General features: G+C 41.4%; 1 protein-coding gene across 3 annotated transcripts in view; it reads right to left on the reverse strand.

Annotated features, from left to right (window-relative positions):
• The window catches only part of AMBRA1 (autophagy and beclin 1 regulator 1), a 224,049-nt gene that overhangs the window by 203,443 nt on the left and 2,033 nt on the right, over positions 1 to 18,573 (reverse strand). For all 3 annotated transcript variants that reach the window (XM_075927593.1, XM_075927595.1, XM_075927594.1), the window contains exons 2-5: positions 3,608 to 3,860; positions 3,268 to 3,326; positions 1,259 to 1,442; positions 360 to 532 (exon numbers count right to left, since the gene is read on the reverse strand). In XM_075927593.1, coding sequence (XP_075783708.1) covers positions 360 to 532; positions 1,259 to 1,442; positions 3,268 to 3,326; positions 3,608 to 3,742 — 551 coding nt within the window. In that variant the 5' untranslated portion in view covers positions 3,743 to 3,860. The remainder of the gene's footprint in view (positions 1 to 359; positions 533 to 1,258; positions 1,443 to 3,267; positions 3,327 to 3,607; positions 3,861 to 18,573) is intronic.

Raw genomic sequence — 18,573 nt, forward strand, 5'->3', positions numbered from 1 at the left:
GGGCATACTGTTGACTCATGTTCAACTTCTCATCCACTGTAAACCCCAGGTTCTTTTCTACAGAACTGCTATTTATCCAGTTGGTACCCAGCCTGTAACAATGCTTAGATCTATTTCACAGATCTAATCTTATTTCTTTAAGTTTTACTGTCCACCGCTTTTGCACAACTCAACAGGAGCACCGAGAACAAGGCAAGACAATGCTCTCAGTAGCTGAAACCAAAGCCAGGGTGGAGGGAAAGTTACTTTCCCAGTGTCCTCTGCCCCAGAGAGATTACTACACATTCCCTCCCCCCCAAAAATGTCATTTTTCATGCTGAAACTACAAGTGTTCTCCTGCCATGGGAACAAGCACTCACCGGACTCGCTCCATCTCACTAGCTGTCTTCACCACTGCAAATGGTTCTCGACGACTCCAATCCCAGAAATGGATCTCGTTGGCTGTTGCAATCAGCAGAAGCTGAGCTGTAGGATGGAAAGCCAGGGATGCAATGGCATTGTTGCTATCTGTGAACCAGCTCTCACTTCCACCCTGGAAAGGAAAGAGGAAATCAGCAGCTGCTTAACATGACATATTTTTTGCAACAAAGATCCTCTATAAATGCCACACATTGAGACTAGACCCAAAAGTCCACACCAAGCATGGAACTGCTGTACTTCTGCTGCATCAGAAGTCATCATGGACTCTCATTTTATACTGTCATCTGATTTGGCAGCTAGAACACAGAATTCCTGGCAACAGTGACCACAGATGTCTATAAGTAGGTCTCTCTCACACAGCTGCAGGAACACCACATTACAGAGCACTCTGCTAGACAAAACAGATCATTTGTTTGTGCATCAGCAACTGGGCAAGTCACCAATCTGAGAAAAACTTCCAAGGTAAAGTGCAAGTCATCCCCAATGAGATCAGCAATAGAAGAGCAATTATGCATATACAAACTAAGATGGGATGAGCCCCATGGAGCTGAAATATGGCCTACTCTACTCACCAGCACAGATGTGTAGCCTAGGAAGGCAACAACTGCCAGCATGCCATATGTTCTGGATCTTTAAATCAAATAGTTATATGGAGACCATAAAGTTTCGACAAAAAGTCAGGACAATGCCTGCAATTTGCTCTGTTCTACATATTTGGTACAGCTCCTGAATAGCTGTCAGAGCAGTTTTCAGATATGCAAAGTTTGGGCGTCTCGAACACAGACAAAATTACCATACTATGAATAAGAAGCACTTGTGTGTTTCAGGAGAGACTTACATGTAAATCCCAGATTCTAACCTCCCCATCTAGGCACCCAGAAGCAATGAGTCCTGGGATAGTAGGGTGAAAAGTCACACACCATGGTGTGCGCCGATGTCCAACCAAAGAATGGACACACTTGCCAGTTTTCACCTCTGTGATATAGATATTGTGATTCACATGGGTGGAAGCCATGAGGGTCCTGTGAAAAGAAAAGGATAGAATTAATTCTGGGGAAGGTAGAGAAGAGATACAAAATAATAGGATGAGCTAACTTAAACAGCTCCATCAGAATATTAATAGTATTTATTGTTTGTTTCATTTCCATTGCTTCTGCTGACAAAATGATAGTTTAGCCATAGCCCCAGTGACAATGAATTGAGGGGACCAGACTTCTAAAATGTGGATATACTTGAGGCAGGACTGCAGCTGCGTATTCTGATTACACTCATTAGCATTTCTCATGCTGTCATTTGCATAGTTTCTTCCAATCCTTTTTGTGGAAGAGGTTTTTGTGCCCCCCCCTCCCCCCCCCAAAAAAATATTTTGTGCAAGATCCTGTATTCCTTCTTTTTTGAGGTATAAGGGATCTTGTGCAAAAGGGTTTTTTTTGCAAAATGGCCCCGTCTACACTTTTTTTTGCGCAAAAACCTCTTCCCCAAAAAGGATTGGAAGAGACTATGCAAATGACAGCACAAGAAATGCTAATGAGTGCTTCATTTGCATTGCTTCTGCAGACAAAATGATACAGTGTAGCTGTAGCCTAAGAGAACCCTACAAATACATTAGGGCTAAAGCTCAGGGTCACAGCACACAACCAAATCCCTCCTCCCTTACTGCAGCCCATCAGCTCCCCTACTAATGAGGGGCAAAAACACTGAGCTTTCTTCCTTCCTTTTCCAATTACAGGGGGTCCTTGCTAGAAGTCCAAGATACGTTCCAAAAAACTTGGACTTACAGCGAAATGACTTACAGCGGGGAATTTTTTTCCCGGGGCTTACTTCCATTTAAGCAAATTGTGGGGAGTGTTTCGCACGACTAATAGTGGGCAATGGGAGGACTTATAACGCATCAGTTCCTACAAACGTCAACGACTTTAGTGTGGCATGGATATATACCGGGGCGACTGACAGCGGGGACCCCCTGTGATCCTTCTTCCCTCTCCCTCCATTTTCACCCATTATGTCTACTTGGAAGACATTAAACCTGCATCTTTTTGTCCTGTTTTTAAGACTGTCAATTCCTTACGGAAGGCACACTGAACAGATCTCTTCCATCCATAAGACAGTTCAGGGCAGACACCCTGGGCTCCACACTTTGGAAGGCACATGGGGCTCAGAGTGACATGAGGGACTACCACGGGTCTTAGTTCTGGCAGCAGAGATTGGAACCAATCCCCACTCACTACAGCAGCAAGAAGTGGAGTGACCTGCCCAGCCCACTCTGCGCCCTCCAGCAATGCATCTGGGAGTTTGTTCCGGGAGCACAGTGGGCTGGGCCCAGGACACTCTGCTTCCTGTCACTACAGCGAGTGGGTCCAACCACTGCTACCAACACCAGGCTCCCTGCTACTCCCCTGTGTCATGTTGCTTGGGTTAGGGGGTTTGGAAGAAGGGGTGCAATGTGTGTGTGAGGGGGTAGAAGAGGCGCAAGTCAGGATCAGAGGATTATCCCTAGCTATGTACCCTCCTAGGAATAGTGCCGACTCTGAGATTTGTCTCAGTGTACCGATACTTTATTGGCACTATGTAAATAGTTTTTCATGATACCATTTGCTCCCTAGGCCCTCCTCCTAACTGCCAGAACAACTGGACAGAGCCTCTCCCCTGAACACTATACATCATTGAGGCATGCTCAGAAATTAAGTGCTGTGTATTTTGGGCTGCACAGGTGGATAGATGACCCATGTTCTTCATCTTTGCAACTAACACACCTGCTGCCAGCTCCTGGTCTTTCAAGAGGCACAAGCTTCCACAACTTTTGCTCACATAAGATTTTAAAATAGTAACAAAATAAAAGCAAGTTACCTATCTGGGCTGAATGCCAGTAAGAATGTGGAACGTGGGCTGTCTGGTAGCTCAACTTTCTGAAAAAGCCAACAGAGCAGGAAACATGAGTGTCATATGATCAGTCTCTTAACTCTTACTCAAACACAGACAACAAAAAGAACATGCAAATGACTCCCATCCACACTCCCTAGAAAGTCTGGATAGGTCATCTACAGCATATCCAGGGGCTGTATCGAGTGGCGCACACACACACACACACGCACGCACGCACACCCCCTCAAATTCCCACCTTCAAATCTAGCCACCATGCTGGGACAAACTCACTCACTAGATGTGTCCTTCCGCTCCATGACCTTACCTTGCCTTCCCATTTCATCCATCGGGTTTTATCCTCCACCAGCTCCTGCAGAAGCCGCTGAGCACCCAAAGCTTGGGTGCCTCGTTCTCTGCCCCACAGGATCCGCACAGCATTTTTCTCTGGTACAACTTTCATGGCTCTCAGTAGGCAGTTACACTAGGGACTGGGATGGGAGACCAGCAGGTTCCAGATCACAATAACCAAGAAACTACAGACAGGCCATCCACATCTCAAGATGTTGACTCATGGAACTCTAGAAAGAGAAGAAAGCTATGTCAAAGGTAGCTTTGGCTTGGATAGAAAGAGGAAGGCTTCAAGGACCTTGTCCACTAGTTCCACTACCCTCAACCATCATCCCCATTTCCTTTTTTCCCCCCCATTTTCAAGACCCCAGGTATTCCATGATTCTGCATCTAAAGATTTGAATAATCCATCCCTTGCTGCAGAGTTATATCCCAGAATCTAAACGGTTACCTTTTCTAAAGATGGCCTGCAAAGGGAAAAAAATAAAATAAAAAAATGGGACTTGCATCCATTTTTGCTTCTCTACAATTGGGATATAGAATGAAGGCTTGAAAGAGGTTCTCTAAAATGTTTTTTCTGCCTACCTTTAAAAAGCCTTTTGGGCCTTCTTTATGCATCAAAAGGCAGCAAAAAAAAAGGAAACCAGCTTTTTAAAGAAGTCTTTGCAAGTCACTTTGGGAAAAAAACAGTTTCTATCCCTTCCAGTTTAAAAAAAAAAAATTATTCCGTAGGTAACCTGAATGCAAACAGACAGCATTCTATTCCAGCATTAGAGAGCCCAAAACAGAACTGAAAACTACCTTGTTAATTACAGTTGTTAGGGTTAGTTAATAATTCAAATTTCTGTCGTCATATGAATGCACCTCTCCTAAATCTAAGCTGCGTGTCTCACCTCTATGTGCCAAAACCCATTTGAGCAGGCAGCTATGCGCACACACCACCAAAACAAGATCCTTAATTCAACATTCTAAAATATCTCTAAGAGGAGCATCACTGGAGTTCAGTAAGGGCAGAAAGCTTCAGAGGGGAAGGAATGGGCTGTGCCCACGAAAGTGCATGATCAGGGCTCACCGAACCGCGGCGAGCCCTGCTCGCCAGCCATGCTATCCAGCAATCTGCGCATGCGCAGATCGCCCAAACCCGGCTCTTCCGGGTTGCCATCTACTCGCCACAGGTGAGTAGATTGCATTATTTGTCGAGCCCTGCTCATGATACCATCTACATGTTTTGTTAGTCTAGTAGCACCTTAAAAACTATTTGTTGTTTAAGTTTTCCCTATCTGAAAGAGTAGGATAACAGTTTACCTAAGGTCATATCTACACTATAAACTTTGGCTGATGCAAGTTATGTCAGCATACAGCCACTGACATCTGTTTATTGCTGGAGCACATACATATTGGCTACATGCAGCACTTCTGCATGCACTCAACAGGAGTACTTATTTCAATGCAAAGCACATTGAGCCATGAGTAAATATCCCAGTGTCCCATATGCCACCTCCAAGTACAATACTTTTGGAGAAGTTTTCACAGTATGTTGTGGGTCAAGTTCCCAACATACAGCTTAATAACCCTATAATGCCCTCCATATCCCAAAATTATTTTAAAAATCCCACAAACCCATACAGCAATTTTCAGTGTCTGCTATCTCTGGCAGAAGCATGGATCCAGCAGAGCTGCACTATTCTCATGAACATTACAAACATAGGAGCAGGATTATGTATGTATTTTCAGACATACACAGGAAGCACCATAATATAGGACAGCATACTGAAATCATGAAGATAGCCAAAAAACAAAACAAAACAAAACAAAACAAAAAAACCACACCAAACAGCTCAAGGTTGTGGGTGGTGTTCACAAAGCAGATGCAGACAGTTGAGTGTCTCTTCTGCACCTAAGAAATGACCACCGACTGCTGGGATTAAATCATAATGCAGAAGCCACAGAACTTTCTGATGTGAAAGGCCACATTCCTGGATCCATGCACCAGACTGCAGCCATGAGAATAAGAGTTGCATTGACAGTGGAGAAGTTACTGACAACTGCACTATAGAAGCTTTTATTACTGATCATCGAGAAATCTTTTTGAAATTGGAAAATTTACAGTTGGGGGTCGTTGTTATGCTCCTGAATGGCATTGGGGTAACAGACAAAACACATGCCCACATTTTGGCACCAGCCCACCTTACCACAGAGTACATCAATAGAATAGTCGAGTGTTCCATGATTATGCAAGCATTAATGGCTCTCAAGGAATGCATCACCAATATCAATATGGGGTGGCCAGAGGAGGTGCACAACAGTTGCATCTTTAAGAATGCAGGATTGTTCAGAAAGCTGGAAGCAGGAACACTCTCTCTCAAGTGGCAGATCACCACTGATAATGATGAAATGCCAATAGTGGGGGGGGACGCACCCTAGTCTGTGCTTATGGAACCATACACTGCCCACCTCAGTAGCTCCCAGGAAAGATGTCTACTGGTTCAGTAAGGGCAGAGAGATTGTTGACTATTTTTTGCAGACTGAAGGGACATTAGAGGTGTTTACTAACCAGAATAGATCTCACTGAACAAAATATCCCAATGGTTACAGGTGTGTACTGTGTCCTGTATAATATCTGTAAGGTAAATAAGGAAAAGCTGTCCCCAGGAAAGCAGGGGGAGATGAAATGTCTGGCTGCTGACTGTGTGTCAAAGATCATTACAAGAGCCCAAAGTAAAGCAATGTAGCAGACAGAGACTTTGACAGAACACTACCAGTCAGCTACAGTAGCATTCTGTGCTGGAGGAGTCTCTGGGCCGAGAGCTTTGGGTGTTCCTAAGAATTTGTGTAGTGTTTGCTGCATGTTTAAAAATAGGAGGTGTTTTCCTGAACCTATGAATTATGTGGTGCTGTACGCTGACAAGCATCTTGTACTTTGAGTACCACTATGCATCTGCAATGTGTTCGGATCCAAAGATAATTTTATTCTCAAAAAATATAACGGAGTGGGAAAAACACAATGTACATTGTAATGCATTATAGATAATCTAATGCATTTTCTGAAGAAATTATCAGAGTAGAACTTTAAAAGTGGGAAGACAGCAAACATATCTGTGCACTGAAATGGACAGAAATCGTCCTGAGGCTCCTTATATACCAGCCATGATTCTCACAGTTCAGCATATGTGAAGCTATAGTTTACCATCCTGAAGAGTAGTAGTTGGAGTATGTGGCCTATGATCACATGTGGCATGGGAGGTAGAATGAATAAAAAACATTAATGATTTTTTCAAAAGATAATCAAAAACAAATTTAAAATTGGATTTTTTTGATAAAATGGCTTTCTAAAGTTAATTAAAATTAAGATACATTATAGCTCATAAATAACTCATCATGGAATAGGGATTATAAATTCTAATTCTACAGTATGAGAATATATTACATAATGTTTCAGAAAAGTTTTGTAAATGAATTCCAATAGTCCATGGATTAGGGACGCAACCTTTTGGGGTTCCTGAGGCTTCTGTACTGGTTTAATCTTCCTATCTTCCCAATGGGACTCAGTACTCAGTCTAAAAGATACCATCGGAGACGTTAGTATTGCATTTCTTAAACTGTGGATTTGTGTCTCCAAAGATAACATGCTTGTTAACATCAAAAATGTTTAAATATATAGAGGTGAAAACAACAGACCTCAACCCTATTGTCCCTCTGCAAATTTGTGTACACAGAGCCAATCCCTTACTTCTCTCTAAAAATGCAAAATTTCAAAAAGTTCAATGAATAGAAGTTTGTTGGGGTGGAATGGATCTGGACAATGAGAAGACATCTAGAGATACATGTGAGAAAGGAGGGACAGGCAGTAGAAATGAAAGTGAAATGATTTGAGCAGCATATTTAAGAAGTCTTGAGATCTTTCTGAGTGTAGCCTTCATTGATTGGAGATATATCATACCACTCTGTCACTAGAAGGGAAAACCTATAATGGCAGCACTCCTTGAGAGAAACTATGTATCTTCAGCTATTTCACCTGCATTCTTTCATATATTTCAGGTTAACACAGTACCATGTGATGACCCAGCATATGTTCTTTATAAGAATACTTTCACAGATTTGATAAAATGCAAAGAAGGTACCAATGTGAAATTTCTAAAAATAGCTACAACATTCAACCCAAGGTTTACGAAAATGAAGTGCCATCCAAAAACTGAGAGGGCCAAGGTGTGGAGAAACGCGTTCAGAAGTCTTAAAACACCAACACTCTAATGTGGAAACTAAAGAACCTGAACCACCAAAAAAGTAAAAAAAATTTTTTTTTTAAAAATCAACTTTCTACTGCAGCAGCATCTGATTCAGATTATAAAAATGAACACACATCCTTTTGCACTGCTTTGGATTATTATCAAACAGAACTCACCAACAGCATGAGCACATATCTTCTGAAATAGTGGTGGAAACATAAAGCAACACATGACTATATTGTGCCACTGTCTACAACAGTGCCATGTGAGCACCTGTTTTTGTTTACAATATCACCTGAAAGTGAGAAGTAGGCAGTATTATCCCCTACAAGTTGTAACCAAACTTACTTGTCTGTGAGATTGGCTGAAGAAGAAAAAAGGACTGAGTGGACTTGCAGGCTGTACATTTTTACGTTGCTTTATTTTTTAATATAATTCTACATTTGTAAGTTCAACTTTCATGATAAAGAGTTTGCACTACAGTACTTGTATTAAATGAATACAAAAATACTATTTATTTTTTTACAGTGCAAGTATTTGTAATAAAAATATATAGTGGGCACTATACACTTTGTATTCCTTTGCAACTGAAATCAATATATTTGAAAATACAAAAAAAACCCACAAAAGTATTTAAATAAATGGTATTCTATTATCATTTAACAGCACAACTGCATGATTAATCATGATTAAAGTAGGGCTGTAAAGTGATAAAAATGTAACAACTTTCCTCACTACATTAAAATTTCCAATTGTGCTTGCTGAACCATGGGGGTATTCACTATGTGGAAACGCCAAGTCCTTTTTATGTGCATTTTCATACTGTTATACAAATCATTCCACCTAACTCTTTACAGCTTGTATGCATGGTACAAGGTCATTATTAGATAGTTATTTTATCTCAGTTATATCCTGCTGTTCTGAGGGAAAAAAGTCTTAAATCCACAAACCTGAAGGCTGAACACAGGCAAAAGGCTTATACTGAATGCAAACTAAGTCTTCTCTGAACAGTCCCTAACAAACTGAGTATGAACTGATCTCTAGAATATACGACATTTAGTTCTATTCACATTGTGTTGGAGAAAGTACTGTAAAACAGACGCATTGCTACACCCACTATGTTCTGATCCAAATTCACAGCTTTTTGAACTGACATTCTAGTTTACAGAACAAATACTTTTGGACTATGATCCCTCTGGAGTTTGCTACCTGTTTTTTCGTAGCTCTGAACAGCATCTCTTGACTACTAGAAGCTCCACAGGCTTGGAATGATCTGCATTCTGACCTTTGCTTGGTCAGAAGGTGCAGATTAAGGATGTTAGATATCATGTAACTGAATAGTCGTTTAACTGCATGAAATCCTAGCAGTTACATGATTACTGATAGTCCCCTGGGGTGGGGGGTGGAGGCAGCCAGTGCACTCCAGCCCCACTTCCAGGGAGCTTAATGCCACCCTGCTGCTGCTGCCTCTGTATCAGAGGCAGCAGTGCAGGGTGACAGGCAGAGCTAGTCCACAAGAGGAGCCCGTTTAAAAAACAAGCTCCCCATGCAGACTAGGTGCCTGCCAGCTGCCTGATACAGAGGAAGCAGTGTGGGGGGACACCAGCCTCTATCTGTGGGGAGCATGGACCCTGCACAGACAAAGGCTGCCTCATGGCAGTCTCCCATACCCCTCCTCCCTGCACTGCTGCCTCTGATACAGGCAGCAGCGTGGGAGGAGGGAGGTCCGCCTCTGTAGAAGGCAGCAAAGGGGCGGGGGGGGGGGGGGGGAGAGGAGAAGAGGACATGTAGTTAATAGGATTAACTAATAAACCCAGGCTTATTGTTTAATCATTTACTTGACTATACGCTAACAACCTTAGTGCCAATCACTGGATCAGATTGTTATAGCCTACTGTCTCAGTAGCAGCAGCACTGGATTAGTTATACCCAACATTACATATCACATTTGAAACTTAAAAATCAGAATCGGGAGCAGAGTTCTCTTAACTCTTATGCAGTAAGGGAGGATACACGCAAGTTTTGCCTGACAACTTCAAGATTAAATTATTAGAGAGTCATTAAAAGTTTGGAAAATGGCCCACTGCACCTGGGAAACTCTACAATTGGAAAGCCAGATAATTTTCTACAACTAGAGGTCTTGTTTTTTTAACAATTTTTTCTTTGGAGCATTTCAGGACACTACAAATTGCACGTAAGGCTGTTTACCAGTGTGGAATGAGAATTATCCAGCCCAGACTCAATTCTCCCTGATTGCTGCTCTATGCCAGCTATCCTGAAAAGAGCCTTGAGAATTCCCAGTTTCTGAATGAGCTACACGAGTCCAGATGTAATTGCTCAAAATCCATAAAGGAGGCCTTTAGTAATCCCAAGTTAATGGAGGACAGAGGTCATTACAATGTAACAGGTGAAGTTCCTCATGACAAAAGCACAGCAAGAAGTATACTGACCTGACAAAAATGGACTGCCTCTGGGGGCAGGTGGAAACAGATCTGTACATAGAAGACAGGACAGTCAAGAACATATTGTTTTGGAATGTTCAGCAGGTGTTCCGTAACTGACAATGGGTAACTGGAGAACACCGACATGTTGCAGGGACTGTGGATCTCTTCATCTTTCCTTTCCCATTACCCTGATAGTTGTTGGTTCTTGAACAGTTTCCACAAAACTGCTCTGAGGAGCATAGCTATTTTAAATGCAGGACAGATTTGAGACCTTTCACATCCCTGTAGTAAATGTTGTGGATCTTCTGCACACAATCCCATTATAATACATGCACATGTTCTTTCAAACTTCCTGTAGCCCAAAGAAGTCCTAAGTGATGACAAAGGCAACATGAGGTGAAAGAGGAAAGCTGTCTCTCTGCTTATGCACTCCAGAGGGCAAAAGGAAGCCAAGAGAACTTGCAAACAAACCTGGCTAGGAAAGCATCACTGCCTAAAAAAAGAACACTACACATTGTTGGTTGCTGAACTCAAATCTGTCCAGAGAATACAGATGTTTAGGTTTTTGTGTGTTTATCAATTAAGTTGCTTTCTCCATGGTCCTCCCCCAACATGAGGGGAATGCATTCATAAACCCAAATGAAGCTGTAGAACACTGCGAGAAGAGTTATGTTGTATGCTGCTGCCCTGCAAGACCACCAATAAAGGAAAATCTACAAATCAGATGCTAATACTTGGTAAACTATGCAGGTTCATGACACAACCCTAGCCATTCAAGTAGTGGGATACATTGTTGGATTCTCCAAGAGCAACAGATCATAGAGGATAGTGCATCCTGGCCAGTCAAGCACAAAAAGCATTTTTGGCTTCCACAAGTACACCCAATCTTGACAACCTCCTTTTGGGTCAGGATCCCCCACAGTTACAACACATGAAATTTCAGATATGAAAATATGTAATTGGCCCTCTAACTGTGAAACTGATCAAAATAGGCCAAAGTTTGGAAGGCCTCTAAGTATCATCATTCCTTGAAGTATGAAGTGCTTGAAATTGAACTATGTAAAGACAGCTTAGAATGACAGTTTTGACCCTCTATCCAGAACAGTTCCAATGCTTTCAGGGGATAGCCAAGTTAGTCTATAAAGTGCTACCAGACCTTTTGCTGTTTAAGTTTATCCTGTTCAGATATCAAAACATGTAGATGGTATCCGGTCACCTGAAGAAGTAGGCTGTGCCCACGAAAGCTCATGATACCATCTACATGTCTTGTTAATCTATAAAGTGCTACCAGACCTTTTTTGTGAGTTTTTTTTAAAGTTCCAATGGTATAACTTTTACATAGGTAACAGCAGAAGGGCCTTTGAACATCCTTCACTACAGTGGCATAGGACCACACAAACTCCCAAGGCTGCAGTCCATGAGCTTCACATCTAGTCTTCTGTTTAGCTACTCTAATCCTCTGCTTTTCAACTACATTTCTTACATGTAATCCATGAACCACACAATGATAATCACAGAATTCTTGTTCTTCCTGCTTTCATTCAAAAAACTTTAAAGAGATTTATTTCTGGGGTTGTAACATGGCACATGAAGACTGCTACAAGGCAGTTTAATGAATGTGCAGTGGAGACACAAAGATTTCAGATAATTTTGCACAGAGTTAAGCCCAAATCTTCCACTGCTGTGATACAGGTGTTATAAAATGGGTCTAGCTAGGAAAACTGAGATAAGGAGAGATTATGCTTAAATAATTCTGACACAAAAACAGTGAAAAAGCCAGAGCTAGAACTGCAGAATCCCAATACTCAGTCTTGTGCTCTTGTGATTAGTTCCCTTGTACTTTATTATACCATTTGAGATAGACTGATACCTGAAACTACGCAAGTTAACACCATAGTGCACTATGATAAAAGAAAAAAAAATCTCAAGCCAAATGTGGAAGTGTTCCACCATTTGTTATTTTAAACATTCATATAATAGTCTCCTGTTAGTGACTTGTGCTGTCACACCATCCTATGCTACAAAACATTGGGGTTCCCTCGAATTCTGCACCCCTTTAATGGCACGAACAGACTCCACCAGCCAGTAGACTAGAGGGAATTTATTGCTTCTTCAGGATACAGCACAGCATAGATGTAATCTGGTTACAGGGCAGGCCTAGGATGCCTCAGCCCCCCTTGAGATGGGGGAGATTGGGCCCCTAAATCTCAGCCCTTTGCTTAGGTTGGTTCCTCCGTGATACCAGACAGAAACTAAAACTCTCTTCCAGTCCTGCCCCCCAGCCAGGTGTTGGTCTCCGCCCTCCTTCCTTTGTCTCCCTCCCTGGGAGGCTGAGCCTGCGTGTATTAACCCAGACACATTTGGAAGAGTCAGTGAGAATCTCCCATCACAGCGCAGGGGGACCCCAGGTCACAGAGCAGACAGCACCCCCACTACGCCACAGGTGTGTTCATGGAAGCCTATTTTTTTTACTTCACTGTGTCATGAATTTGTTCTTGAAAATTCCGCATCATAGCTATCATTGGACATAGTAGCTGTCCAAGATCATTTTGGCCATTGCCTTTGAGCTGGAGGAACCCAAAGTATGTCAGCTCTCAAGCTACAACAATTTAGTGTTAAGATGGAGAGAAAGATAGAAAAGAATGGATAGATATGATCGCCATGGGGCAAGAGAGATTTCAATAACTTTACAAAAGGCTTGATCCGCTAGTCTTTGTACACAGAAAGCTCTCACTGAAGTCAATGGAAAAATCAACTCGTGGAGATTACATAACTGGTGCCAAATTTAGGGATGAGGAGGCACTTTCATTCCAACACTCTCCTCCGTTTTTAGGCTTTAACTATCTTAAGCTGTTGCACTGAGGGCTGAAAGTTTCTCAACCCAGAAAGATTTGGTATGTTTGGAAGTTTTTATTCTACCCGCATTGGAGATAGCAAAAAAGAATAATCCATGTAAAGATCTCCACACTTGTCATAGACCAAGTTCCCAGTGCAACCAAGCACCTTTGATTGAAATGACCTGGCTTAGCATGGAATTCTTACTATTCCATTATGTGTGTCATCTTCTACTGGAATTTTAAATGCATCCAAGTGCACTGCTCAAAAGGGACAGGTGTTGTCAACCTGGCATATTTCAATCACTCATCAAAAAAAGGGAGAAAAAAACCCCAACAACTCTGAATTGTTTCATTTGTACAAAACAAAAACCCATTGCTAAAACTGTGGTAGTTTATGTTTGAGAATATAAACTCAAGTCAGGAAATTCTAAAGTTTAGTGTTGTTGCAATACAAAGCACCACTTTGCAGACATTAATCAGTACCCTCATGAATACAAAATATTGTGCAAGTAAAACAAGGAGTTAGTAGCCATGAGAATCTTAACTGGAATTTCTTGACTTCTGTGTTTAAATTCCCAGTTATAATAATGAATTAGTATTTTTGTGTGTGTAAAATATAGAAAAGTCAGATAGGGAGATAATATATTTTATCCTGAAAAATGACTGAGTCCTCTGCCCCCATCAGTTAACCAGAAACAGTAAATGAGACCTACCGGTTAATCATTCACATTCCTAATTTAGGTTAGTTATTGGAAACACACACACACACACACACACACGTCTGAGCCGGTACCACTACTGCAAAAACTGGTTAAGAGAGCCATTTGAGTGGGAAAATGTTAAGAGGGTATTCCCTTCAAAATGTAGGTGTCAGATTGGACAACCTGACTGACCTTTTCTAGCTCTATTATCTACAGCTAATGCTTAGCAGATGTGTAACAATTTTCATTTCCAAACTTCACAACCCCTTTGGAGCTGCTTGTTAGCCCCAATCGACAAATGAGTAAATGTACAGAACAGAAAGTGACTTGTTCAAAGCCACAGAATAAATAGCATAGCTGATACCAGAACACTAGAGTTATAATAATAAATAATAATAGAGATTGCCTCTCTCCTAGAACTGAAAGGGAAAGGTCATGGAGTCCAGTCCCCTGCCTTCACAGCAAGACCAAGTACCATCCCTGACAAATTTTTGCCCCAAATCCCTAAATGGCCTCCGCAAGGATTGAACTCACAACCCTGGGTTTACCAGGCCAATGCTCAAACCACTGAGCTATCCTTCTTAGTTCTTGGTGCCCAGTCCAATGTTCTCAGACTACATATCCCTCTCAAAAGGCATAGCGTGGAAAGGAATGAGGAACAGCTTACAAATATTTGAGGCAGCTTACAATTTTTTTTTAAACAATACAAATATATATAAAAAGGAACAGGGTGAAGTATGAAATGCAAATTAACCCTTAACAATTAGCTCTTTTGAGATGGAGAGGCAACAAATCCTACACTCTAAGGCCCAGATAAGGCAAAGGCGTACAGGAACACAGCAAATGCCATTCTGGATTTGACCCAAGATCCATCTAGTCCAGTAACCTGTCTCTGACAGTGGCCAAACTAGATGTAGGCCACAGCTTTCAGTGGAACTACTCAAAGCAGCATGTACTCAAGCATTTACAGAACTGGGGGTCTATCTTTATAAACCAATTCACTGTTAAATCAGTGGGCAAAATTAGATGTTTTATAGATTCAGGTTAAGCCTGAGGGTATGTTATCACAAAACCAGTACTGGGCAAAAAGTAACTAGAAGCAAGCACCTCATTATTATTATTTATTTAAATATTTTTACCCCGCCTCTCTATTTGAAATATTTGAGGCAGCTTACAAAAAAATTTTAAACAATACAAATATATATAAAAATTTAAAATACGAGACCCCCAAACCCACAGAGCTCATTGTGATTCCCAAATTCAAGCAAGCAAGCAGGCAGACAAGATGGCAATTCAGAATAGGTATAACCTGGCCATTACTAAAGCATTTCTGAACTAAGACAATCTAAATGAACTTTATGTTCCACCAATTCATTTCACAGCTTTCTTTTAAAATGGTTATAAGTTAAGCCAATCAAGTTTGGAGCCACTAATCTATAACATCTCTACAAAAATGCAAAGCAATTGCTTGTTGATTCAGGTGCATGAAGGGATACTTAATAGGGATGTGAACAACTAGTCACTTCCCCTCCCCTTGTTGCCTCTGTCAGAAAGAGGCAGCAAGGGGAGAGGGAAGAAAATGAGGAAGGGGTACCTCAAAGCGGAAGTGCCACATGGAGCCCAGAATCCCCAGCTGGCCCGGGCTGCACACAGTGTTTAAAAATGGCACCACCGTGTGGAGCCCGGGGTCTGCTGCTTTGAAACGCAACATGCAGCCTAGGGCCAGCTGGGAGTCCCTAAAGTCCCCCCCTTGTTTTTTTCCTACTGTCCTAAAACAGAGGTGCTAAAATTTTTAAGTCACTGATTTACAGTAATAATGTATTACAGAACTACTATCAGCAAGCAGGATTGGAGGGATTATAATTAACAGATGTTGCTAGACAACATTGCTTATTCTGAGAGATTAGTCATGGGTGAGCATAGCAGACATATTTGAATTTTAGCAAAACACAAACACACACACACACACACACACACACACTCAGATGGGGACCCTATAATGTCTTACCCAAAATCCTCTCAACTAGCTATTTGGTATTTTTTTCAGCAATGAATTGTATGATCCCACAGTGCAACTGGTAAGTCCCATTTTAACATCAGCAAATTGGAAGGGAGAGGATAAACAGCATAATAAAATTTGCAGAGGATACCAAATCAGGAGGAGTTGTAAACAACAACAAGTGCAAAGAAATACATGTGGTTCTCTCACAAACATCTGTGAGCTTTCTTCCACTGGTTGGGGCAACAGAAAACAAGTTCTAAACACATTTGCAAGGCAACTACCTACTCCAGATTCCTAAAGGCCCACTTCTGCCTTTGCATGGGTAAGAAACAGGCTGATTATGGTTGTGAGGGGAAAACTCAAGGATATTCTACATCTATTGACTACCACAAAGATATAGGAGAATATACATCTGTGGATAGTTACCACTTTGGGTTTGCGTAGATTGCAAGTGGGGTGTGTGGTTCCAAACTTGAGGAAACATACACTATATCTTATCGAGATAGCATATAAGTTCAAAATGGAATGCGCTGGGCTGCAGTTGCCCAAAAAGCTAGCTGCCCCAAATAAATGCTCGTCAGAAAGCTAAATATATACACAAGGCAGCTAGTTGCTCCTGCTTCTAGCCATGGATACATTCTGGTTTTGGTATGCTGGCTCAATGAGAGCTAGTGTGTAGACCCTGCACGGATACAAATTCAGAGAAAAGCAATAAAATTTATTAAGGATGCTGAAGAAAATGATTTAGAAAAACAATTCAAGAACTAAACACACATTCCCGGATAACATCTTTGTAAGGGGCAGTTAAGGATAAGATTCAGTAATTCAAGGGACACTGTCAAGTAGAAAAGAACAAGTGTTAGTATGGTAACCATGTATCACGATATTAGAGGCATATATTAAAACATTTATAAAAAGCAGTTTTCTGCCATAAAGAACCAGGAAATCATAGAATTAGGACTGGAATCGATCTTAAAGGGCCATCTAGTCTGCATTCAGGGCTAAGTATTATCTAGACCATCTCTGACAGGTGTTTGTCTAACCTGCTCTTAAAAGTTTCCAATGATGGAAACTCTACAGCCTCCCTGGGAAATTTGTTCCAGGGCTTAACCATCTGACAGTTAGGAGGTTTTTCCTAACGTCCAATCTAAACTACCCTTGCTACAATTTAAGCCCATTGCTTCTTGTCCTAACCTCAGAGGTTAAGGAGAATTTTTGTTCACTCTCTTGTAACAACTTTTTACTGTAAACAGTTATGTCCCATCTCAATCTTATCTTCTCCAGACTAAACAAATCCAGATTTTTTCCAATCTTCCCTCATAGGTAATGTTTTCTAGACCTTCAATCATTTTTGTTGCTATTCCCTGCACTTTTTCCAATTTATTCACATCATTCCTCAAATGTGGCACCCAAAACTGGATATAATACTCCAGTATTCTTGTAACATACTTCCAACACTCATGCTCATACAATAGTGATACACTGTTGACTCAATTTATAATCCAATGTGACCGCCGCCCCCCATTCCTTTCAGCAGTGCTCATTCCTAAGAAGTAATTTCCCATTTTGTATGTGTGCAACTAATTGTTCCTTTCTAAATGGAGTACACTTGGGCTTCGTCTAGACTGAAGGGTTTTTGTGCAAGAAGCCTTTTGCAGAAGAGTTTTTGTGCAAAAATTTCTTGCGCAAAAGCGTGTCCAGACCTCAGAGCACATCACGAAAATGATGTGCTTTTGCACAAGAGAGCGTTCACAGTACATGGACACACTTGCTCAAGAAAGCTCTAATGGCATCAGAGAACCTGTGCTTTTTCTGATAGGGGTTTCTTGCACAAAAACCCGTCCAGAGCATCCACACCTGCCTTTTTGCGCAAAAAGGAGTTATTCCTCATGGGGAGAGGAATAGCTACCAACAAAAGCCCTCTGTTCTGTCAATTTTCTTGCGCAAAAACACACTTGAGGTGTGGACTTTCTGCCAGGTTTTGCATAAAAACCTTGTAGTGTAGACGTAGCCTTACAAGCTAAATAGAAAGAGCCTTCTCCAAATTTCAAATGGAACAAAGATGAAAGGAAGTCATTGGTAGCCTCAATTTCTATACAGTAGCGCCTAAAAATGAAAGATGTCTACAGTCCCTTATTAAGGATATCAAACTCTTTGGAATGAGTTTTTGATTGAAAGTATTTTACAGAGTACATATGGAAGGAGCAAAATGAAAAAAGTGAGGAGAAAAGAAAAAACAGTTAAAAGGAAGATCTCCAATTAGAAATGCTCTTTCTTTTTTTAAGTTAAAAGCCATTTCTGCATGACTCCATCTGCTAGTTTTTGCGGACTTAAAAGAAAACCACAAGCATGGACTACTGTTGTTTCTCTACTCCCTATCTTATTCGGATACACTCCAACAAGGGAAACTGATTGCATGGAGAAACAATGCTGTCAAAACAACAAAGTAAACTGAAAGTTTCTTCCTCTAGTGCAGTGGTGGGCAAACTTTTTGGTCCCTGAGTCACATCTCAATATGGAAACTGTATGGAGGGCCATGAATGCTCAAGAAATTGGTGACTGGAATGAAGACTCTGGAGTTGGGCAAGAAATGAGGAGTTATGGGTACAGGAGGGAGCTCCAGGTTGAGGTATGGGGTTGGGATGCAGCAGGCAGTGAGGACTTCAGCTGGGACTGCAGACTCTGGGGTGGGACTGGTGTTGAAGGGCTTGAGATGCAGGAAGATGCTCCAGG

Source organism: Pelodiscus sinensis, chromosome 4, assembly GCF_049634645.1.
Source record: "Pelodiscus sinensis isolate JC-2024 chromosome 4, ASM4963464v1, whole genome shotgun sequence".
NCBI classification, from domain to species: domain Eukaryota; kingdom Metazoa; phylum Chordata; order Testudines; family Trionychidae; genus Pelodiscus; species Pelodiscus sinensis.